The sequence below is a fragment of the Aulonocara sp. 'chitande type north' Nkhata Bay genome, linkage group LG6, assembly GCF_057382095.1.
Source record: "Aulonocara sp. 'chitande type north' Nkhata Bay isolate Kocher_YH1m ecotype deep benthic linkage group LG6, A_spYH_male_GT1.1, whole genome shotgun sequence".
Taxonomy (NCBI): domain Eukaryota; kingdom Metazoa; phylum Chordata; class Actinopteri; order Cichliformes; family Cichlidae; genus Aulonocara; species Aulonocara sp. 'chitande type north' Nkhata Bay.
In genome coordinates, this window is record NC_141349.1 from 29629141 (window position 1) to 29653143 (window position 24003).

At 38.5% G+C, this 24003-nt stretch overlaps 2 protein-coding genes across 3 annotated transcripts; both read left to right on the forward strand.

The window, feature by feature from the left end:
• Positions 1 to 763: 763 nt before the first annotated feature.
• On the forward strand, positions 764 to 6803 carry LOC147328064 (uncharacterized). Its single transcript, XM_086297630.1, has 7 exons — positions 764 to 884; positions 1656 to 1778; positions 1958 to 2099; positions 2228 to 2336; positions 2965 to 3055; positions 3321 to 3506; positions 5047 to 6803. The coding sequence occupies exons 1-7, from the start codon at positions 848 to 850 to the stop codon at positions 5172 to 5174; spliced, it is 816 nt and encodes a 271-aa protein (XP_086153756.1). The 5' UTR covers positions 764 to 847; the 3' UTR covers positions 5175 to 6803.
• Positions 6804 to 7789: 986 nt separating this feature from the next.
• Positions 7790 to 22899, forward strand: LOC147328065 (phosphoribosyl pyrophosphate synthase-associated protein 1-like). 2 transcript variants are annotated; one of them, XM_086296193.1, is made up of 11 exons: positions 7790 to 8515; positions 10629 to 10681; positions 10777 to 10843; positions 12130 to 12302; positions 13298 to 13413; positions 13538 to 13593; positions 16606 to 16751; positions 17609 to 17650; positions 19274 to 19344; positions 19668 to 19814; positions 22401 to 22899. In XM_086296193.1, exons 1-11 carry the CDS (start codon positions 8352 to 8354, stop codon positions 22557 to 22559), a joined length of 1194 nt encoding a protein of 397 aa, XP_086152319.1. In that variant the 5' UTR covers positions 7790 to 8351; the 3' UTR covers positions 22560 to 22899. The 2 variants fall into 2 exon arrangements, with proteins under 2 accessions (XP_086152319.1, XP_086152320.1); XM_086296194.1 differs by lacking the exon at positions 17609 to 17650 and having other exon boundaries at positions 7791 to 8515.
• Positions 22900 to 24003: the final 1104 nt, after the last annotated feature.

Genomic DNA, 24003 nt, shown 5'->3' on the forward strand with positions numbered 1-24003 from the left:
GCATTAAACATTCCTATTGAAATGGATACCTCCTTTGGGTCACATTTAAATAATGACTTTGGAAACTAGGAGTTACTCTAAAATGCTAAGGATAACATAAGGACATAAAAGAAGCAGAAATAGAGACGCAGGAGCAAATCAGTATAGAGGGAAGGAACAAGTTTACCTCAAACTTGAAATTTGATTTGTGATTTTGGACCATATATAAAATTGACTTGAAATTTGATTCACTATATGTAACAAATGTTATATAAGCTTCATTTGACAGTTTGTAACTGTTGATACAGTACAAACAGTTTGATGGACAATGCATTGTAATGACAGTCACTAATAGCACTACAAGCATCTTTTGAGTTATTATGACCTTGCCTTCAGCAGACATAAATTATTGCTGCCTACACTGTTTTTATTATAATTTTTTTTATAATGTAAAAAAAATTGTGAGACAGTTGCACAAGCATTTTTGCATGAATTAGAATTAGTCTGTTATTAATAATAGAGGCAGCCAATACAACCTTCGGCCGGCTATGATTAATACCCCTTGTCAATATCTCACGGCTGATAAATATCATCTATTTTGAGCGCTTGGTACTCTCTGGAGCCATATGCTGTTACTACGTTCCGATAAATCAGTAGCAGAAGTCATCTATACGCGTACTTCAGCATTCGACCTGCTGTCCTCTGGCTTCATCTTGTGGTCAAACAGAGTAAGCGCAACTAAAGAAGAAGAGCGGTACCACATTGTGATTCTCTGCCAAGTTGAGTTACACGTCAGTAGGGAACCGGTACTGGTGAGTGGACGTGTACCGTGCACGTCAGGCGGTTCCCGGATGCACCAAACAGAAACATGGAACGGGTAGTGGTGGAAGTGCCGATCAACAACGGTGAGATTCATTCCACCTCCACGTCTAACGCGCCTTTCAGCCACTTAAATAACATCTCCTAAACAGCATTTGCTGCTGCTCTCGATTAGTGCAGAGATGCTCCTCCTCCTCTTACGCATTTGGTTCGGCATTAAATTTGCTGTAGCCACAGTGGCGCTATCAGTGCTTTACAGGTTGTCTCGCTTCTCTGATTAATCTGTCGTAGCTGCAGGCTACTGTCAGCTTGTACACAGTGTGAGACAGTGTAGTCACAGAGTTGCTGTCATCTGTCAAATCGCAGTTCTGCAACTGGCACACTGCCTTTGCCATTTAACCTCTCTTCTCCAATACAAAGGCCCAGTTTATTCTCCATCGTGGTTTGTTATGTCTTTTCCATTAACAAGCAGTAACATGCAATTGCACAATTAAACAGGTAACAGTGAATTAAGGAAAATAATCCAAACAAATAAACAAATAGACTTTAATTCTATTTTAATCAAAACACATGCGGTTTAATATTTCGCAGGAAGTCTACGTCAGGAAGTGCAGGTTTTTTTTTTTCTTTGATTTTCAAGATTACTCTAGATTTTTTAGGTGTCGTGCAAATTAAGAGAACTATAATGCCACAGAGTCAAATTCATGTTTGATTTTCAAGTAGGTCAGAGGTCAAGAGGACCTTAACTAAGCCCACTGTGTATGAAGAATATCAGATCACCAATACACCTTGCTGTATTTCAGCATGTTCTTTTCTACTATTTTGGAAAAGTTATTCTGTTCTATTTCCATCTTAAGGTTTCCCCCTCGCTTGTCCTTCCACAACCCCACGAAAGCGGCAGGTGCGGTTTTCAGCACGCCATGACATCATCCTTCTGCGAGAGGTTATTGCACAGAATCCCTTTGCCTCCAAAGAGCCAGGTTTGTCTTTTTTTTTAATGACTTGTGCTTGAATGCCGACAACTGCATTTTCTGCATGATAAATGTGTGTGGTGGGGGAAAAAAAAGTTGTATAAATTTATTTTCTTCAAGTTGTTAAATGTGTCGGTATTACAAACCTCCTGTATACATTAATGAATGTGTGAACTGATTGATTTCAGGACGGATTTGGGCACGCGTGGGCGAGATTATCACTGCTGCCCTCCAAGAGGAAAACTTTGAGGTGGATGCCAGGAGATGTAGGGAGAGAACCATGCTGCTGCTAGACTACTACAAGAAACAAGACTTTCCCAGCCTACGCAGGTTGGTTCAGTCAACACAATGCCAAAGCCAGGAGTAAAGAAATCTTTGCACCGTATGCATGATGTACACTACTGGCTTTACTAGCAAGTTTTAGTTTGAGCACACGTGTGTGCTTTTCCTTTACTCAGGTTTGGAACAGAGAGATTGTATGCCCAGAAGGAGGATCTGCTCCATGAAGTTTTGGAGCTGGAAGCTGAGAAGGGACTCATAGTCAGCAATGATGGCACAAAGTACCAGGTGAGTAGTATTATTATTGTGTCAGCAGAGAGAGAGGAGCATGTGTATGTGTACTACAATGCTAGTGTAAAAAATGCCTTTTTTAATAAGGCCTAAGTCATCATAAGTGATAACCGTAATCCCAACCCTACTGCAACCCTGTATTTTTGAGAAAGGTGCTTTCTTCTGTGGAAGAAAATGTGATTTTTTCCCCCTTTTTTACAACATAGACCTCAGAGGGTTGCTTTAGAGGGGTAGATAAATCACTTAAGTTACAGTATTTCACTTTTTTTCTATACAGTTACAGATTTATGGAAATATGGCTGACCAGATTAATGGGAACATTAAGAATGAAAACACTTTAACATTCTCTGCAACGATCTGCCTATTTTGCTGCTCATAGTTTAGCTTATACCCAGAATTACAAGTCACAAAGGAAGGGCATCTGGCATAAAAATCTCTCAAATCAAACATCTAGGAAATAAGGAAGCAGCTAAAAATCACTACATGTAGCACAATCAAGCTCAAGTCATTTGTTGCAGCATTTTTACCCAAAGGATCATATTCACAATCATAAAGTAAGCAAAGACATTGAGTAAAATGTATGTATTCTTTGTTGTTGAACAGATCTCTCCCTTATATTTCTTAGGATGAAGAGCGGAGAAATCGAGTCGCAGAAGAACTAACTCTACCAGAACAGGACAAACCCAACATCACAATCCCGCAAACAACCACTGCAGGTGAGCAGATTCGAAACACAGGGGCAAAGGATGTGTAACCATCCACACTGGTGTCACAGATGCTGTTTAATGTCTAAATCTTAGTGTCATAACAGCTGGGAAAGACAGTTTACAGAGTGTCGTGGTTATCGCTCATTAAATCACCAGGATTTTTCAGTTAAAATTGTGATTCAAGGTAAAGACCCTTTAAAAAAAAAGATCAAATTTTTCTATTTCTGCTATGGTAGCTTTAGGAACAGTAGCCTGAATTTTCATTTAATTACAGAACAAGAAGAAGAGCGTGAGGAAATGACAGAGCTGTCAGCAGCACCCACAGCCAAGCGGCCCTGCCAGTGCTGCTGCCAGACCTACTCTGAGATTCTCAGCTTCTTGGAGAAACGCTCAGAGGCGGAGCAGCGGCTTCGAGAAGAAGAGCTCGCCTTGCGCCGTGAGGAACTGGAGATTCAGAGAAGTATGATTTTTGCCATAGTCCTTGTAATATCTGCTGGTTTTGTTATCACCTTCATACTTATAGTTATCTTAGTTGCTGTTTTCTCTATTCTCCTGTCTATGTCTTCATGTCTAGTAAGCCTTTATAGTTCAGTGTTATTTATTTATTTATTAAATTTTTGCCAGCCTCACCCTCATTAGTTTCACATGTGCTTAATTGTTCCCACTCATTTCTTATTTCCAGTAGCCCAGGCATGAGAATACTCAGTGGGCACTTAATTAGGTACACTTTGCTAGTACTGGGTTGAATGCCCTTGTGCCTTTGGAACAGCTTTAATTATGTGCGGATTACTTTAAACAAGGAAACATTCCTCATAGATATGGGTCTGTTGAGATGAAATCATCACACAGTTGCTGCAGATTTGTCGGCTGACCCTATATGACGCAAATCTTCTGTTCACTGGGCATTGTCACTAATAAGTAGCCTGTGATATTTAAACGATACTAGATGCTACTAAGGGGAGCAACATGTGCCAAGACAACATGCCCCCACACTATTAACATTACCATCCCGAACCACTGATACAAAACAGGGTGGATCCATGCTTTCATGTTTTTTACGCCAAATTCTGGTTCTACCATCGCAGAAATCAACACTTAAATGATCAGGCAACATTTTTCCAATCTTCTTTATAGTTTTGTTGAGTTTGGTGAGTTTTGTGACCAAAACTGTAGTCTCAGATTTTGTAGCCAAAGGAGTGGCATCCAGTGTGGTCTTCTGCTTCTGTAGCCCATCTGCTTTATGGTTTGATGTGTTGTGCATTCAGAGATGCTCTTCTGCATACCTTGGTTGTAATGAGTGGTTATTTGAATTACTTGACATGTTACTTGAATTACTATTGAGTTAATGACATCAGGGACATATTTTCTCCCACCGAAAACTGCTTTCACTGGATGTTTTGTCTTTTTTGGCCATTCTCCGTAAACCCTAGAGATGGTTGTGTTGCAAAATCCCAGGGGATTTCTTGAAGTACAGAGACCATCCTGTCTGCCATGCCAGATTCAAAGCCACTTAAATCAACTTTTTTTTCCCCCAGACTGATGCTTATTCTGAACTTCAGCAGAACTGAAGCATCATGCTTAGGTTTTTATGTTATGTTTAAAATGCAAGTGTGCATGAATAATGATAATAATGTATACTTTATTGATCCCCGTGGGGAAATTACTCCTCCGCATTTGACCCATTCACTCAGTGAAGCAGTGGGCAGCCACTAAGCAGGCGCACCGGGGAGCAGTGTGTAGGGACGGTACCTTGCTCAGGGGTACATCAGGGTAGCCGTTCAGTGGATTCGAATCCCCAACCTTCCAATCATGGGGGCGACCACTCTACCTACTGAGCTATCCCTGCCAAAAAAACCAACAAAAAAATACTAGTGTCTATACTAATAAAAAGAATACCACTCAACTGAAAACAATACCCTCTAAAACTTATCTGAAAAGAATTTTATGAAGATTGTCAAGCTGCCATTGTGCTGATATCCATTTTCACTTCACGTTTTCAGGTAAGATCGCTCTGGAGAGAGAACGTCTGGGAGCTGAGAGAAAAGAGAGGGAGCGGAGATTTGAGCTTGAGAGCCAAGAGAGGCAGGTCATCTTGGACCTTTTAAAAGAGAAGGTGCTGAAAGGCTGACAAATTAAAACTTTATCACCTGCATTTTGATGCATTTCTTTTTAGTAAATTTGCAGAGGTTGGGAGTGGGAGGGGCAAAGTTATCCACTAAAAAGAGGAAGGAATGCAGTGAAACTAGAAATAAAAGATTATGAGCGTCAGATACTGGTTACCTAGACAAATGTGTGGAATTGCTTGAAAAAGTGTTCAGACATCTTATTTATGTGCACTTTCTTTTGTTTTATAGTCTTAAACTGGTAAAATTGGCTTTTCCTTATCAAAGTACACTCAATCATTTATTTTTACAGGACAAAACTGATAAAACCACCTGGCCTGTTTCCCCAGACATAGTAAAGCATAGTGCTGGTAGCATTATGAAATAGGGTCCATAAAGAACTTAAATATGAATTTAATTATGCATTTAAAATGCATTTTAGGGACTCCAATTTACTGAAAACAAAGCCAGATCCACCAGAAATATTGGAATTAAGTTCAGAAATCCAGGTGTGCGAAGGCTCTGAATATTTTTGCACATAGATTTGCATTCATTCATTAGAAATGAGCTATAAAGCACTGAAAACAGCACAAAGTTTGGAGACTAAAAGCAGCTGCAGAACTGACATACAGGTAATGACAGCATCTATAACAATCAGCCGGCACAAACTGCCCCACGCTAATTGTTATAAATGTTAAGAGACTAGGTGAGTTTTATTTCCCGTGACAGTCTGAATTAGGTTTTTATAGCACTGCAGTAGCTGAAATTAAGTAATGGAAAGGATAAATAGGCGTGGTGTGGCATCTTAGGTGTGGTGATCCACTGAGCCAGAACTGGCAGACAGGATCATTGTGTATGTTCTGTTATAAAAAGTCAATAAAGCTAGCCTTTTCCTAGAATGACACCAACAACATTATAAGCTCTTTTCAGAGAATATAAAATTGTTTGCAGTGCTAGAATGGAAAAAAAAGCAAACATAATAAATACATAATAGCCTGTATATTTAGGAAATTGGGGTTGTGGACCTAAATGTTTCTTAGCTCTGTAGCATTTACCCAGATAATTACTTTACACATGCCTTATTAAACATTTTCTATCTGAAGGCATTTTAAAAAACATACATAGAAATAAAACTATATTTTACTGAACAAATTGCTGTATTTTGACTGGTAAGCACTTTTTAATGCAAAAATTCACACTAAAACAAGCCATGAAGTCTTTCACTTTATTCTTCAGATTGTAAGAATTGTTTTTTTTTTTTGTGTTCTTGATAAAAATTACTTTGTAATAAAATATTAATGAATTGATTAATGAAAAGTTAGCACCCTTTTTGTAAGCAGTTGTTAAAGTTGCTAATCCCTCGTAGGGATCGGTCAGCCATAAAAGTTACAGTATAAGGTAGATATATGTTCACGATGCAGCACTTTTTAAAAAACATTTTCTGCTGATGTACACATTGGTGTTTTTTTTATGATTACTTTAGTTTACATGATAGCACTACTGTGAAATTATATAGAAAACAAACTTGACATGTTATTTTTCCTTACAGTGGGTCCCCACAATGTGTTGTATAAAATATAAGGCAGATAAACAAATTGTTTTAACCTAAAAAAGGCAATGATGTCTATTCTGCAAATAAAACAAATAGTAAAGAGTGTTCGTGTGGCAGTTTATAATCAACATTGTTTACATTTACCCCCTCTTATTCAAGCACAGTATTTTTTAGAATCAAATGTACTACATGTCATAGTGCTGTTATAAAGTGATTCATCATCATCATACATTAATCTCCTAAATATTTAAACTCATGAGGTGGAACATCTTAGGTCTTGAAAAAAGGACCTTTTTGTGTGACCTCACATGGAGCAAGCTACCTTCCCATTATATGCAAGGTTTTGTTTACTAGGAAATGTTACACAAATTTGCAGACTGTTTACAAGACTTGTTGTGTAACTACTAGTGATGAGGGTGGTCACTTTTAGGTAACATGTTTCTCTGTATTTCTCCTCATTTTCCAGAAATGAATTCTTTCCTTTGTTTTACTTATCAAAATGGAGCTCAAATGCAGACCTTGTCAGGAGGCAATAGCATACGCACACACACACACACACACACACACACACACACACACACAAACTTATTCCATGGGGAAATTATCTTGTCTAAGACAGTAACTTGTCTGTACACCTGCACACATGTACTAAAATATGTGGATTAATAAAAATATCTTTTTAAAGAGGCTAAAAAAATATCGTAAAATTACATGTTTTTCAGTAGAAATGTAAAATTAACTTAAAAACTCAGTATTTTGTAAATGATTTGATGCAGAGGGCGTTTTTTGTTTCTTTCTTTTTAAACCTATTTTAATCTGCTGGTACTGCACCTTACACCGAGCGATTACTCACTCGCTCCAGCGTTGTCTCATACGATTTAAAGCAAGAATCTTTTTTTTCCCCATTGCAGTCCAGTGCAGGGACAGAGGGGTAAACCAATCCCCGCAGCTCCCACCACATTTCTTTTTTTACTCCGTTGCGCTTTAATTTTAGGTAATACGAATCCCGGTTTCTGATTGGTTAAAAATTTAATCACGCACGCCTGCTATTTCTAACTTCTTTCTGATTGGGCCTCCGGCTGTCAGTCGAGACTTTCCCACATCCAATGAGCTTGTGCACGTGGCGTTTTTTTGTTACTGCGACGGCTAAGATACAGAAAGTTTTAACGCAGCTACGTTTTAATTATCCGGGTGACGTGTTTGCAGTAGCGGGTTGTTGCTGTACCCAAGGCTGCTTTTGGCACCTTTCAGTTCCCTTAATAGTTTCGAAAAGCAGCGCGTTTGCTCTGAATGCGTCACAACGTAAGTGACCGCATGGAAACGGAGAGCTCAGCTTTCCATCTGCTGTGGACTGTGGTAGAGTGGGGGCTTCTGTGGCGGTTGGCGATTTGTGGGTGGTCGTTGATTCGCTAACGCTAGCGTTGCATCCACATTACACGTGGAGCATGTGCTCTTTGTTGGTGTAGCGTATGCACAGTGTTTTTGGTTGTAGCGTTTTAGTGTTTATTGTATTTTTATTAATTTAAGAATCGTCCGCAAGGCTGAGATCTCAAACGTGCTCGAACTAGATTCAAGTATAGTAGTCGGTTTTCAGCTAAATTGGGCACTTTAAGATAAACAAAACCAGAGCCCACAGTGAGTCCAAACCAACATGCCAGTTAGACGCTTTGGGGGTCACAGGTCTTTGGTTTCTCAGTCTCAGTCCCCAAAGCTGTCCTATGGTTACACGAAAATGAACATTGCCAGAGGTGGCTACCGTGTTTTTTCTGCCAACTCTTCCACCGCATGCACCGAGCTGGCCCAGAAGATAACAGAGTAAGTGAAATTAATAACTGTTGACTAAATGTGTTCGTGTCATTGCAACATATTTAACGATTTAATAACGATGAGTACACAGTCATGTTGATTCGTGTGTGATGTTGACATGGCCTTGCTAGCAAGCCAAGTCTCTGTCAAAACACCACGTTACAGCTGCACGCGTGTGACTTAACGTTGTTTTTAATTCAGTACGACAAAAACAATCACTATTGTGAAAACTGTGGACCAAGGCATGACAATCACACTACTCTCGCCACAAGATGTTGGTGTTACTGCTCAGCGTAGTGTGACCCAGTGTACATGGCCTACATTCGTACATTACGTAATGCATGTTCAAAACATCCTTTTAACACACTTCAACAAGTTTTATGGCAAATACTGAACCAAAGAATAAAAGCTTTAGAAACGGAGATTAAAAAAAGACTTTGCACTGAACATTTTAAGAAAATCCAATTAAGTGGATATGCATCACCTCATTGTACCTGAAGATGTGACAGTAAATCTGCAAAAGTATTGATGTTTACTTCAACTAAACTGCCTATCTTACTTTTTGATAACTGATTCCAGATGTCACTGCATGCTGTGTAACTATTTAATCAGCTTATTGGCTGTAAAACTTGAATTTATGTATGGTCCAATTTATGTACCTCAATGGTCAACATAACCAAACCTGCCACTTTTCCTAAAAATCATTTTATTTTGAAGTGCTATTACATAGTAACGAAACACTGAGGACGGCACTGTACAGTGAAGTTTTTTTTTTTTTATTAGCTAATGACAAATCTGGTTTTTTTCTGCAATGAGAGATAAACCTGTCAGTGGTAATCATTGTTACAAAGGGAGTATGCTTTTCAGATCCAGGTCTGTCTTCGAAGTAAGCATGGTATAGATTTACTACTGGGTATTACTGTGATAGGCAAAATACTTAATTGGCTGTGATTCATAGAGCATGTACACGAGGCAGTGTTTCTTTTGGTTAAAAACAAGTGGTTCTCTTACTGTAATTTGAAAGCATCCTTTATTTTTTTGTTGTTTTTGTTTTATTTGTTTTTTTGCTCCTGTAGCCTTGTTAGATAGCCAGATGGAAGTTGCACTTCCCACCCAGTAGGGAGGGGAAAGAATCAAGGTTTCTTAGTTTTCAGTGCTTGGCAAAGTTGCAGGAGATTTTTTTTTAGCCAGATTATGCTTGCGTTTTCATTTTGTGTTTTCTTGGGGAGCAAAGGTTTTAAAAAACAACAGAGAAAATAGAGAGAAAAATATTAATGAATACTGTACTGAATATTTATGCTAACGTGCACTCAGAGGCTGGGTGTGAATACGACTGGAACAAAAGCATCCTTATTTTTATTCTTCCCTGGATGTGATGAAAGGAAAACAACATGCTTGAAACCTTCCCTGGTTAGACAAATATATCTTTCTATGAACGGGAAAAAATGTCCCATATGTTCATCCCCTGTTTTGATTAGGCTACTTTATGGTACTGTCATAACAAAAAATTGAAAAAGTCTGAGATTTATGAATGCAAACAGGGTGAGGCAGCAGTGTAGAGTACAGACTGATGGGTTCTCTGCTTGCATTTTGGCTGTTGCTTTTTGACCTAAATAGCTTCTAGTTAAGATTTCTAAAAAAAAATTTTAAGAACCGCCAACTTATCAGAGCCCAAATTGAGGTGTTTACCTTTGAGACTAACGGTAAAGAAACAAAGTACAATTTTTATGATGTGATCCAGGGGGATAAAGCAAGTAAAGAAATTTTGTCTCACCAGTAAGTTCAAACTTCTAAATTTATATCAGAAAATAGAAAAGGTCAGTTATCAGTGACCAAAATTATTTGTTAATTAAATGTATTTCTTAAAATCATTTAAGAAACTGATCATTTCACCTAGATAAATGGATTTTGACACACACGATGTTGATAGCCAAAATATAAGGTTTATTTCCACACAATAATGTAATAATTTTAAACTTTAGTTCTTGAAGTTCTTCAGATGGAGAGCTATCAAACTGCTGGGCAGAAAATAGTGTCTTAGTACAAAAATAATATTTACACGCTTCAGTTAGTGCAGTACACCAAGGTATGTTTTTTTTAACTCTGTTTTTTTTCCCCCCAGGCGTTTGGGGGTGGAGTTGGGCAAGTCAGTGGTTTATCAAGAGTCAGATTCAGGTGAGGCCAAGCATTTAATGTCAAATATTAATGAACTATGGTTTCCTGTTGCCACAGTAACTCATGAATACATAAAAACTGTGCTTTTTATTCAGAGACTAGAGTGGATGTGAAAGAATCCGTCCGTGGACAAGACATCTTTATCATTCAGACCATTCCCAGGTGAGACAGATGTCTTTAGCAAAAAAAAAGAAAAATGATTCATCTTTTAAAGGTAGTATTTGGTGTTCTTAAATGTCTATCATCCAGCGACACCAATATTGAGCTAGAAAAAACAAAAGGACAAACAAATGAAAAAAGCTTAGATTAGCTTGAAAAGTTAGCTGGTTTTGACCATGTCTGCATGACATTGAGTTGTTGAGATGCTTAGGCAAACCTAATAAAGTGGCCAGTGAATGTATATGTTTTACAAGAAGTGAGAGTGAACGGTTGGCTGGATTAGGTGGAACCGAAAAAGATGACTCCAAATGAGTGCAAATGTATCACTTTCTGTTGGATATGTAAATGACCAATTAACTGTAAACACATCAGCTAAGACAACTTTATGCTTTGATAAAATAATAAAGTTCTGATTAGACACAACTCTTAATCTATTTATTTAATGTTCTAAAGTACTTTATTACTGAACTCAGAGTGTTTTCAAAGTTTAATGTTATAAGCACGTGCCCTTTATGCAACACAATAACATGGCCAGCTTTTTAAAATCTAGATATGACCTCAGATAGTTACTAGGAATTCTAACAGGAGTCGAAGCATATCTATTTTTGTGCTGTGACTCAGTTAAGTTTGCCTTTTCATGTCATGTGAGGTGAGTTTTCCACCTTGTTTGTCATTCTTTTGCTATGACAAAAAGACTGGCTCTAAAAAAACAACCAGAGGTATTCAGTGTTGTCGAGTTCTAGCGCTTCTCCTATTGAGTGTGCACAGAGGCAGCAGATAAGTCACCTGCCTATCTACATGTTGTGTCTTGCCATCAAAAACAAAAGTAGTCAAACTGGTCTAATAATAATATAAATAACTTTCCTGACAGTCGTCATCACAGCACAGTTTTGATTTGTAGTTACTATAGATCATCTGTTAGACCTTTTCTTACGTGCGAATGTTTTTCCTGAGTCAAACTTGTCATTTACGTTAGCTGACTTTTAAAGCTGTTCTTCTCTCCGGGTTCACAGGAAAAACCTGTTTCGATGGTGCAGGTTATTTGTAAACGATGCAAATAAAAAAGTGAACCTTTGTTCAGATACAGTGGTGTTTGCACTGTCTGTGGACGTGATGTTTGCAAACAAATGTTTAATGGCAGACCGAACAGTCTCTTTCATCTCATAATTATAAAGCATCGTTCTGTATTTTTTGTCCCTAGATTCAATATTCCATACCCGTACCTTACAGTCCGTGGCACCTGATATGGTCTCTTATGTCTTTCTTTCTTTTGATGTTGTGTTGCTCAGAGATGTCAACACAGCTGTCATGGAGCTGCTTGTTATGGCTTATGCCCTAAAGACGTCCTGTGCCAAGAACATCATCGGGGTCATTCCCTACTTTCCTTACAGCAAGCAGTGCAAGATGAGGAAGAGAGGCTCCATTGTCTGCAAGCTGCTAGCATCCATGTTAGCTAAAGCTGGTATATACGCTGTTCTCAATTCCTTTGTCATCATGTTTTTTTATACCCAGTAAAAGAAAGTGCAGATTAAAGTCAACAAACAGTCAATGACACTAAAAGTAGGAGGGGAGGTACATTATAACTGTAGCTTGAATAGTTAATATTGTTTTAGTAGTGATGCTTTATCAGGACCAGGTTGAATTAGTTGGTTTTTTTTTTTTTCCCCAGTCTGACTCAGTTTTTACTCCTCAGCCGTAAAAGGCCTGCGGGGGATTGTCGTCATCCTGCTGGCTAGGCGGGTGGCGTGGACACCCATGTTTTTGAATGCGATAACTTGAGAACGAGGAGGAGTCTTGTCTTGCCTGCTTACTGGGCCTGAAGACAAGATTTGTTGACCTTTTAAAATGGTTGAAAATGTAAATTAAAAAAAAAAGTCAAAAGGTGAATAAACGTGATACTTTGTTGCCTGTTTCCATTCATGTTTGTTTTTTAGCACAATAACCTATAGCAGTTAGTGTTTTTGCAGGATTCATAGGATGGTCTTCTGCCAGAATGTTATTCAGTGTCTAGTTTTTCAGTATGTTCCTGGTCTTGCTCAGTCATACTGTTTATGCTTCTTCCAAAGTGCCAAATGGCAAACAAATACCTGCAAGTTGGTAGAAACAATCTTCCTGTGTGATTATAAGTCAGCCACTAGAAGTTGTGAAATCGACAAATGTTTCAAAATTTGTGCAGTATGTACAGGCTTAGGGATGTAAGAAACTGTACATGTAAATGTATTGTTTTACAAAACGTCCTACCTTTTTATTGTTAATTCCATTTGCTTATCTCAGTTGTCTTAGTTCACTGTGCTTAAAACCAATGATTTAATAATTTGCGAAGCTATCAACTTTTAAACAAATCAAAATGTTATTTTTCTGTCACCAATCTTGAAGAGCTTTAATTTCATGCTACAGGCATTTCTGAAACTATATAATCTCACACACATAAACATATGTTATGTGTTTGTACTGCAGGGCTAACTCACATCATCACTATGGATCTTCACCAGAAAGAAATCCAAGGCTTTTTTAACTTCCCTGTTGACAACCTGAGAGCTTCCCCTTTCCTCATCCAGTACATTCAAGAGGAGGTTAGGTTGCTTTATACCGTAGGCTCAACAAGATGTGCCTCCTCATCAAACATACACACAAATAGTGTTTTACTGTTATGTATAAATGGTTAGAGGTCAAGAGTGTTTTTTTTTTTCTCTTCAGATCCCAAATTACAGAAATGCTGTCATTGTTGCAAAGTCCCCCTCGGCTGCTAAGAGGTAATTTGGCAAGTCTGACAATGCCGATATCTTTAAAGTTGCTATTATGAAATGCATTAGTACTGTTTCTCTTGTCTAAGGAGCTTGGAAAGCTGTTTCTCTTGACTTTTTTTGCCTTAAAGTGTTACCCTTTGTGAGCTAGAAAAAAATCAGATAAAAGCTACACACACACCTTAGTACTCAAAATGTAAAAACTGAATTAATGGTGCAGCCAGGTTTTTATAAACTGTAGGATGTTTTCAAGCACGAGGTTCTTCCTCATACTTGAGTCTTGTGCTCAAAGTCACATGGATACTAAAGTCCCTATAGGGGCCTGCCTGGTGTGTGGGTCCTTCTGTTAATATACTGTGAAAGCTAGTCCAGTAAGCAGCTTACATAACTAACCTATTGAAACCTTTTCATCCTTTTATGATCTTCTTAATGTTTCAGGTGTTCACTACATGCACTGTGCACAATTCTCTTCAGAGCAAGCACGTTCCACAGTTTTTGCCATTGTCACAGACTGAATTGTGTAGTAGCTTTATTAAATCATGACTGCTGTTAGTTGCATTCACAGAACATGACATCCTTTTTTTTTTTTTTTTTTTTTTTTTTGTTAAAGAAAAAAAAAAATCACTAATCATAGGTTTACCAATCATAGGTTTCGGAGCTATTAACACTGTGGGCCTGCACCATTTGATTGCTTTGCTCATGTATGAACATACTGGCATGTATGCTAATTTAAGAAAGTAATATTAAAACATATTTATTAGGGGTGCAACGATACACAAAATTCATGGTTCGGTTCGGTTCGATACTTTGGTGTCACGGTTCGATATTTTTTCGATACAAAAAAATGTTCATGCATTTTTAATTTGTCATTTATTAAAATTATAAATATATATTTTAACTCAAAAGTACAGTTTTTAAATTTAACCCTAACCCTTGTGCGTGTTTTTTATTTTGACAGCGAATGCGCACCTGCGGACCACTTATGTGCAGCCCTGGTTATTTAGCTCATCATATCGCAGCCACAGAAATTCTTTTGTCCATGAAACCATAAAGCTGCACTTTCTTTTTGCCTTATAGTCTGATTTGTCATAACTTCTCCGTTTTGTGGTAAGCTTTTCTTTGGCTGTCACTTCTTCACCCTGACCTGTCTTATTTGGCTCAGCAGAACTGAAATGCTTTTACACGCTCACTCACATAAGCTCAGCGATTCTCTGCGCGATCAACCTCTCACATGTGTAAGCTGCGGGAGATTTCACTTGTCATGTTTGCATAGTAAGCTAACGATTAATAAGACGATGTCAGAGGAATTGGTGCACAAATTATCATCACTCACAGATCAGTGCTGTCGCTCTCTATACACAGTTCGCACGATTGCAAAGTGAAAGCAAAAAAACAAGCGCAAATTCAAACGCGACTTCAATATGTCACATATTGACAGTGGCTCACCGATGCCAATGACATAATTACCCAGCTACATTTCCGAAAGAATGCAAAAGCATTGACATATATTTTTCCTACAATAGCCCGACGGGCAGGGTAGCCTGACTGAAAAAAATCGCTAGCTCCAGGACGTCGGGCTAGCGATATTGCAAGCCCTGTATCTGATTGAGGAATCACTCATCTTTGGAAAAGAGAGTTTATTACAGAGAAATGGCTCTTTCCAAAATAAAAGCTATACTATCCGCTTCTTCTGGGCTATATTCTCAGCAGCATAAGGAGAATCATGTGCTAACAGCTGTCTAAATGACTCTGCTAAAGTTAGTAGCATGCTTGCTTTTTGTCTGCTTCCACTTGTCTTTGCACTAGGATGATGTCGGCGTAAATGTGCAGTCATATTCGTTGTGTTCCCACTAGTGCTTTCAGGTTAATCTCGTTGAAATGACCTTAACGCCACAACACGGCAAATCTCCGTTAACGAGCTACCGCCGATCGCCCCGTGCATGGGGCTAGACGGCCAACACGTTAACGAGCTAACTGCGCTAACACACTAGTTCACACCAATGTAATTGAGCATTGCATGGCACATCCAACATACTGTTTTACTTTAGTCCATGACTCGCTTACCTTCAGGGTCATACGTCACATGAAACCCAAAATAATTCCAAACGCCAGATCTGAATGAGGTTCAATTTGCCTGTTGCAAGTAGAGCTTAACTTCTGTCTCTCTAGCTTGCCCTGCGCTCTTCCTTCTGACTATGCTGTCTGTGTTGAGCGCTCAGTGGATCTGCGCTCGACAGTGCAGCCTAGGCGGAGTAGTCGAACACAGATTCACTGAGCGCTCAACACAGACAGCATCGTCAGAAGGAAAGTTGATAAAATAAATTACAAATGTTGTATTGTTCGATACATATGCGTACCGAACCGAAAGCACTGTATCGAACGGTTCAATATCGATACGAATATCGTTGCACCCCTAATATTTATGGTTCTTCTTTGCATGCTACATATTAATTGTGCAAGACAAAGCAATCACCTACAGGCTCTGTTAGCATTACAGTTACTTGTTTAAAGACATGCATGACAGCACATTCCAGTAACCCCCATGTGCCACTGCACTTAAAATTGTTTAGCAAAGTTTATTTGCAAATGATAACATACACATAACAAAGACTTAATGTCGATGTTCATTTTGTGATCAGCTACTACACATATATGACTTGTAAGGATCTGAATGTTATAAAAATAATTCCCAACACTATAAATGCAATATACATGTTAACGATCTTGGTGCTCTAGGGTTTTTTTTTTTTATAGTAACTTTCAAGCAATGGGAATAAGAAGAACTGTGCTGAAAGTGAAAGTGTGGACAAGCTAGAGACTAAATTAAGAAACAAAAGAATGCCTAACGCTTGTATGGCCTCCTAATTGTGCTTTTGTGTTTTCAGTATACCACTTTTTCTTTGTTGGTGTAATCTCTGTCCTTTGCAAACTTCTTTCTGCTCTCTTTTCTCTGTGTATTTTTTATGTGTTGTTTTTGTCAGTTTCTTTGACATTGTGTGTCTGCATGTTTGTCTGTCCTAGAGCTCAGTCTTATGCTGAGAGGCTGCGACTTGGGCTGGCAGTGATACACGGGGAGGCCCACCACTCAGAGTCTGATATGGCTGATGGTCGACATTCTCCCCCTTTGTCTCGTGCTATCACAGGACACACTGGCCTGGAGCTACCATGTAAGATAAATGGCGCAAACCTATCTGTATCTGTTGTTGTTGCTTTTCTTTCTTTCTTTTTTTTTCTTGAAGCCTTGATGGTCATTTACAGGTATTATAATTTTACTGAGAAAGGAAACTGTTTTATTACTAACTCTGTTTTTTGTTACTGTCTGTCTTTAGAAAAATTCATTTTTATTTTCATGTTGATTGTTAGAAAGCTTCCACAAGCTCCCTGTTCCTGTTTTGATTCTTTGCCAAGACACCAGCAGTGTTCTTTTAATGTTTGACTTCCTCAATTCTTACCTTCGTGTGCATAATAATCATGAGAGCTGCCCTGTAAAACAGCGCTGGCAGAGTCCTGACTGAGAGGCTCTCCCATTGCGTATTATTTATTTTGACCACTAACTCAATGGTATATTTCAGGTTTAAAACATTGTGTTTTCAAACATGACATTTTCAGTAAGAATATAACGTTTTCCCAAAAGCTTGCAGGCCAGCTCTGCCTCAGACATTGTTATAACCACCTGTGAAATATTGCAGGTGCTACCTGCCACCGTCGCTTCCTTCATTTCAGCGCCAGATTTATTTCCCTCATCTCATTCCACCCTATGTACTCTCCTTCCAGCTAAACCATCTCCCCCGTTCTCCCGCCTCAACTTGGAAATATGTCAGCAATATCTTTTTGCTGTCTCCAGCAAGGGCTGAATCTGACTCTTCTTATGTCATCTCCCCCAATTTCACTTTGCATTGATTACATAAAATGTCAGACCTTCTAAGTCTGCTCTGAGTTTTTAGAATAATTTTTTGGGAGGGGTAATTTAATTATTTGTCTAACCATGCCATAATGTTTTGTACCATCCTATCCTTTTCCACAGCAAGCAGCAGACAGGTCCCATTCCCTGGGATAGAGCTTCCAAGTATGATAATATTGCCTGAATCCACTCTTGCCTCCTATTGATTGTTTATGCTTCCCTGCATGGAGTGACAGTGAGTTGCTGAAGGCTTCCACTTCTAAGTGGTGCTGGTCACCTGTAGAACCTGAATGAGCTTTCCTCTTTTTAGGATTAAATCACTATTTTTTCCTATCACACACTGTTCTGAAAGATGAATACGGCATTTCAAATTGACGTTAATGAAACCATTTGGTGCAGCAAAAGAAGGGTTATACCCCATACCATGTCAACATTAAATACTGTGAGTCATTTTTTGACCTACAAAGTTATTTACAGTGAATTTCACATACACTGAGTGAAATGCACTGTCTTGATATTCATCTTTGAGCCACAGTGTCTCATGAGTGATCATGGTAATTGCTGGAAGCCTTCGTTTTTGCATCATCTGTTAAAATAATATCGATTCTTATAAAATTAATAATCGTTACCCGAGTGAGAAACTCTTAAATTTCTGATATTATGAATAAAGTATTAAATTATGGGCTGAAGAAAAGCCTCTAGGCCAGGGATAGGCAACTCCAGGCCTCGAGTGACGGTGTCCTGCAGGTTTTAGATATCACCCTGGGTCAACACACGCCTGAATCAAATGATTAGTTCATTACCAGGCCTCTGGAGAACTTCATTACATGTTGAGGAGGCCATTTAGCAATTTGAATCAGCTGTATTTGACCAAGGACACATCTAAAACCTGCAGGACACCGGGACTCAAGGCCTGGAGTTGCCCACCCCTGCTCTAGGCATATTAGCATTTTAGTGTTAACTCAAAACTATTGTTCATTTATTGCTTAACGTGAAAGAAATCCTGACAAACAATAACACCACCCTTTGATAGTTATGTTTTGCACTGTGATTACATCCTCTTGTTTCAAGTTTCTGTTTTTGAGTTTTAGGTGTCAGATTCTGCGTGATTCTTTCTGTCCAAAACGTCTAAATAGTGTTAAGACTTTAGTTTCATGACTTCCTTCTCAATCCAGAAATAACTATTTTAAAATGTATATTTTGCACAGTAGCCTTTGTACATCTGATTTTTGACATTATTGGGATTTCCACGTGGGAAACGCAACAAATAAGACGTGTTGAGTTCTAGACCTGAATCACTTGTTGCTTGAAATCCCTTCAGGTACATTTTAATGTTATGTTTGGGTTGAGCAACTTAAATTTCCGATGACCCTTAGTGAATCTCCAAGATGAACCTTTTTATATTCTTATGGTTGTAAATAGTGTTTTGGATTACAAATAAGAATCGATTCTGGTCTGTTTTCAAAGGGAAACCCAGTTCTGCAGTCATATCTACCACTGTACCAAAAGCAGCTGTACGTCTTGGTTTGGATTTAGTTGGAAGCACAAATGTGAAAACTGTGGAATTATATATTTTGCCAAAATCTTAACAGTTTGAATGGTACTGTGGTAGCTGAAGCTTATTGGGTTAAAGCTGTCTGCATGGTGTTTGCAGGTTTTAACCAAATCCCTTCTCACCAAATGTTCATTAACTTTACTTCATTCCAATAAGCTTCCTCTGATTTGGGTTAAAAGAAAAGACCCGTCTTTTTTTCCAGAGAGCAATGCTAATATTTTTGTGTCTTTTAGTGATGATGGCAAAGGAGAAGCCCCCTATCAGTGTTGTTGGCGACGTAGGAGGCCGAATTGCCATCATTGTTGTAAGAGCTCTAAGTTTTATGTGATTATCTTAAAACTACTATTTTAACTGAATAATGGCATCTCATACATCTATGTATTGGTAGGAAACAGCTTTAGTGGGGGGTTTATAAAAAAGTGCAGTGTGATCATATCTTTTCCGTGTTCAGAATCTATTGTTAATTTTCAATAAATTAACAATAAATAATCATCTTTCCAATAAAGGATTTCAAATATGGTTAGTAATGCCACTGCATAAGCTACAGGGGAAAGGCTTCTTTTTGTTTACACCAAAATGTAAATGCTGAAATTCAGTTTTTGTCTGTATGTGTGGGCATTTTCTTAGGATGATATTATAGACGATGTGGAAGACTTTGTTGCAGCAGCAGAAATTCTGAAGGAGAGGGGAGCCTACAAGATCTACGTCATGGCTACACATGGCTTGCTGTCAGCAGAGGCTCCGAGACTAATAGAAGAATCTGCTATTGATGAGGTAAAATAATGTGCACTTGGTATAATTGATTATAATTACCCGTTACTGACATTAACTTTTAGCAGTCCATGGAAACGCATCAGCATTAGAGATCTGCTGTACTCTTTCTGTAAAAGCAAAATTAATGGGTGAAAAATATCACAACCAAACCTTTGAAGCAGTCTCATCCTAGGTATGCACTCACTGGCCACTTTATTAGGTACACACATTCATTCAACACTACTGTCTAATCAGCCAAGCACATGGCCGTGTCTCAGTGCGTTTAGGCATGTAAACTTGGTCAAGATGACCTGCTGAATTTCAAACTGGGCATCAAACAGGTGATTTAATGATTTTAAGTGATAGAATGGTTGGTGGTGCCAGATTTGCTCATCTGTTTTTCAGAAATTGCTCATCTACTGACATCTTCCTCTTCTCTGGGAGAGAATGCTTTATTGATGTCAAAGGAAAATGGCCAAACTGATTTACACCTCGGTTTCTGCTGCGTCACTGGAGCGTTAGGGTCAGAATTCAGTGTAAACATGAAAGCGTGGCTCCATTCTGCATCGTTTCAAAGCGGGTAGTGGTGATGTTTATGGTGTGGGGAATAATTGCTTGGCATACTTAGAGCTGCAAGTTAATGTTGCTTGTTACAAATGTATCTAATTATCCCAAACTGGTTTCTAGAATGTCACAGTGAGTTCATGTAGGGGTGGGCGGTATAAACGGTATACGGTAGAAACGATATAAATTTGACCAACGGCAGAGATTTTGACTATACCGCTCTACCGCGATAGCACATGTTGATGGTGTCACCCAGCTGTGCCTGTTTTGGTCGAAAACATTGCAACGGCTGCAAACAACATCATCTGCAAATTATGCCGGGCGACAGTAATAGCAAAGAGACGAAGCACTTTTGGAATATGGGGAAAGCCAAAAACTGCGCTTCCTCCACTTCTGTACCATTAATTCATTAGTGCTGAATTCTCGCGCAGCTGCTCTATTCCCATGTTGTTGCAGTATATTCTGCCATGCAATTGCATTTGTCCCTAACCACCAGAAACCCTCACGTGAACTTTTATCGAGTGGTAAAAAGTTTGTAGCACATTATTATTTACCAGCTAGTTTGACTTCAGTAACCTTACAAAAGTCACTGCTGTTTAGTTTTCTGTCTTTATTTATGCTGTAAGTGATAGCAGAGCTGTACGTTGTAATTTTTTCAAAAATCTCTCAGTCAGAACATGCTATATCATGTTTAGGTGGAAGCTAGCGAGCTAACTTCCTGCTAACTTCTAACTCCGTTGAATTTAATAAATTCTGTTTTCATGGATGCCTGGATGTTAAACTTAATTGTTACACCTGGTAAAGCAGCAACGCCGATCATTTTATTAAAGATGAAAGAATTTAGACAGTTTTTAACTGCAAGGCTCCGCAAGGCTCCTGACTACGGCAGCCGTAATGCTCCAACAATCCATCAAGCGGTGCGCCTTCATAGCTTACCAAAGTTGTACTAAAACATTTTTGACAAATTTCTGCGCGCCGTTTGCCACATAAAATCGGTTCGCGGTCAGTAAGCACAACCAGAATTCATACATAAGGCACACTGTCGATTTTTGAGAAAGTTAAAGGATTTTGAGTGTGCCTTATAGTGTGTAAAATATGTTATACAGAAGAAAAGAATATATCGCGACATATATTGTTACCGCACATGCTTCAAATTATACCGTGATATGGATTTTAGGCCATATCACCCAGCCCTAAGTTCATACTCTCAAATGGCCTCCATAGTCACGAAATCTTTATTTAATACAGCACTTTTTGGATGTGGAATGGGAGCTTCTCATCATAGATGTGCAGCTGACAAATCTGCAGCAACTGTGAGATGTCATCATATCAATATGGGCCAAAATCTTTGAGGAATGTTTCTAGAACCTTGTTAAATCTATGCGACAAAGAACTAAGGCACTTCTGAAGGAAGTAGGAATCAAATGGTAAATGGCCTGTATTTATATAGCGCTTTACTAGTCCCTAAGGACCCCAAAGCGCTTTACACATCCAGTCATCCACCCATTCACACACACATTCACACACTGGTGATGGCAAGCTACATTGTGGCCACAGCCACCCCGGGCGCACTGACAGTACTAGCAGGTTGCAGCTAATAAAGTGTGTGGTGATGTCCATCTACTATATGTCTAATGAGATGTATTCCTTCCCAAAAAGGGAAATTAACAATCATAATGTTTTGTGTATATTAAATCTTTATTTGTTCATCTTTTTATGCTTTCATGCTTGGGTGTTGTTTTGTGTTATAGCTTAAGAAAGAACAAAGCTCGAGAGTTGGGGTGAAAGAATTGCTTTTAGTCATAACAAACGTTAAAAATGAAAAATACAATTTTATTAACATGTATGTGTAAACATGCAATTACAAGATGTAATAACATTTGACACACACAAACAAAAAAATTGAAAATGCACTACTAAAGAAAGCTGCATTTATCCTTAACTTCCTGTGTTGTTAAATAATAGAAAATGTAAGATTGTGGTTCAAAAAAACCTGTGTACCTGTGTGAAATACAGCAATAAAAGGGTACATTGTGCTTTTAGGTGGTGGTGACCAACACTGTTCCCCATGAGGTCCAGAAGCTTCAGTGTCCAAAAATCAAAACCGTGGACGTCAGTATGATCCTGGCTGAGGCGATCAGACGCATCCACAATGGAGAATCCATGGCCTATCTGTTCCGCAACATTGCTATGGACGACTGAGGCAACACACACGTACATTTAGGCTACATCATTCGTAAGCACATACACTGAGGACCAATCCAGTTTGCTTTAAGCTCGGCTTTTAAGCTGTTACAGTTGGTTTTCCTGTTAATCCTTAGAGAATAACTGACTCCGTGTACTGTATGTTACATATGAAACTCAGACTTTGCTTTATTTCTCATTTTTGTTACACAGAAGAACTTTACACACTACTCAATGGTTTCACTTCGCTAATGTGTCTTTCATGCAGTCTTGACAACATAAATGTCACAAATGATGTATCACGTGGACCCTCTCATTACACTGTAGCGTTTGGCAAATAAAGCTGTTCTTCATGGGGCTTTTTTATGTTTATTTTTTATCTCTATTTATTTTTTTGATGCCATCTTGATTCAGAATGATAAATGCTAATAACTGGGTGGGGAAGTAAAGCGCTACACCACATCTGGCATTTTCATATACATTCATTTGTATTTTAGATGTGTGAAGATTTTTGTGGAACTGCCAGAAAACTACAGTAAAGCCGCTTCACACCTGAACTGAAACTCTCGGTAGCAGTTTCAGTCACTGTTCAGGCTGCTGTTTTTGTGAAGCATGGAAAAGCATGAAGTACCCACCTGCAGTTAGTTTACAGTACTTCATGATTAATACTTTTACAGTTGTCATATGTGATAACGCACAATACTTAGGAGGAAATGAAATGCAGTCCAGTTAAGGAAGGGGAAAAATGATTTGTGGTTTTGGAGCCAGGCCGTTGAGATTTTCTTTTTTAAAATAAATTCTGCAAATAGAAATCTTTTGCAAGCATTGTAAAGTAAACTAGATGATCAGAATTTCAAGTGTAAAGCAGAAACTTTAATAGTGGATGCTGCTTTTTATTAATTAAAATTGAATATAGTTTTCAGTTTACTTTTTTTCAACATATTTCAAGCAAAGGCAAATTTATAAGTGTGTTACTCATCGAAACATGACATTTTCACATGCGGACACCACGTAGACATTTCGTAATCTTTGTGTTTCTGTCCAAGACCCTGAACTTGTTCTAAACGCCTCAGAGTCACTTCAATCTGCTGAGGAGCTTTGACCAAGTCTAGGAGCAGAGACGTGTTATTGGAAAAAGTCAGAACTGTTTAAATAGTCACCAACCCAGTAAATCTGATCATTTAGCATCAGTAAAGCATTCTCAGTGGGATAATAAAATATGTACATGTATTCTAAAGAGCCTAAGCTATTCCTTGGTGTAAATTAAAGTACAACTCCATGTAACAAGATGACAAAAGCACACACCTGCATGACTGTGAAGCTGTTAGGCCTCCCTTCCTTCGCAAATGAGCAAGAGCAGAGTGCGGAAGAATGTTTAAATGTGGACTGAAAGAGGAACTGCCCACAAACGTTTACCAGGCCACTTCCTCAAATTAAAACAGGAAACTTTGTTCAGTCTAAT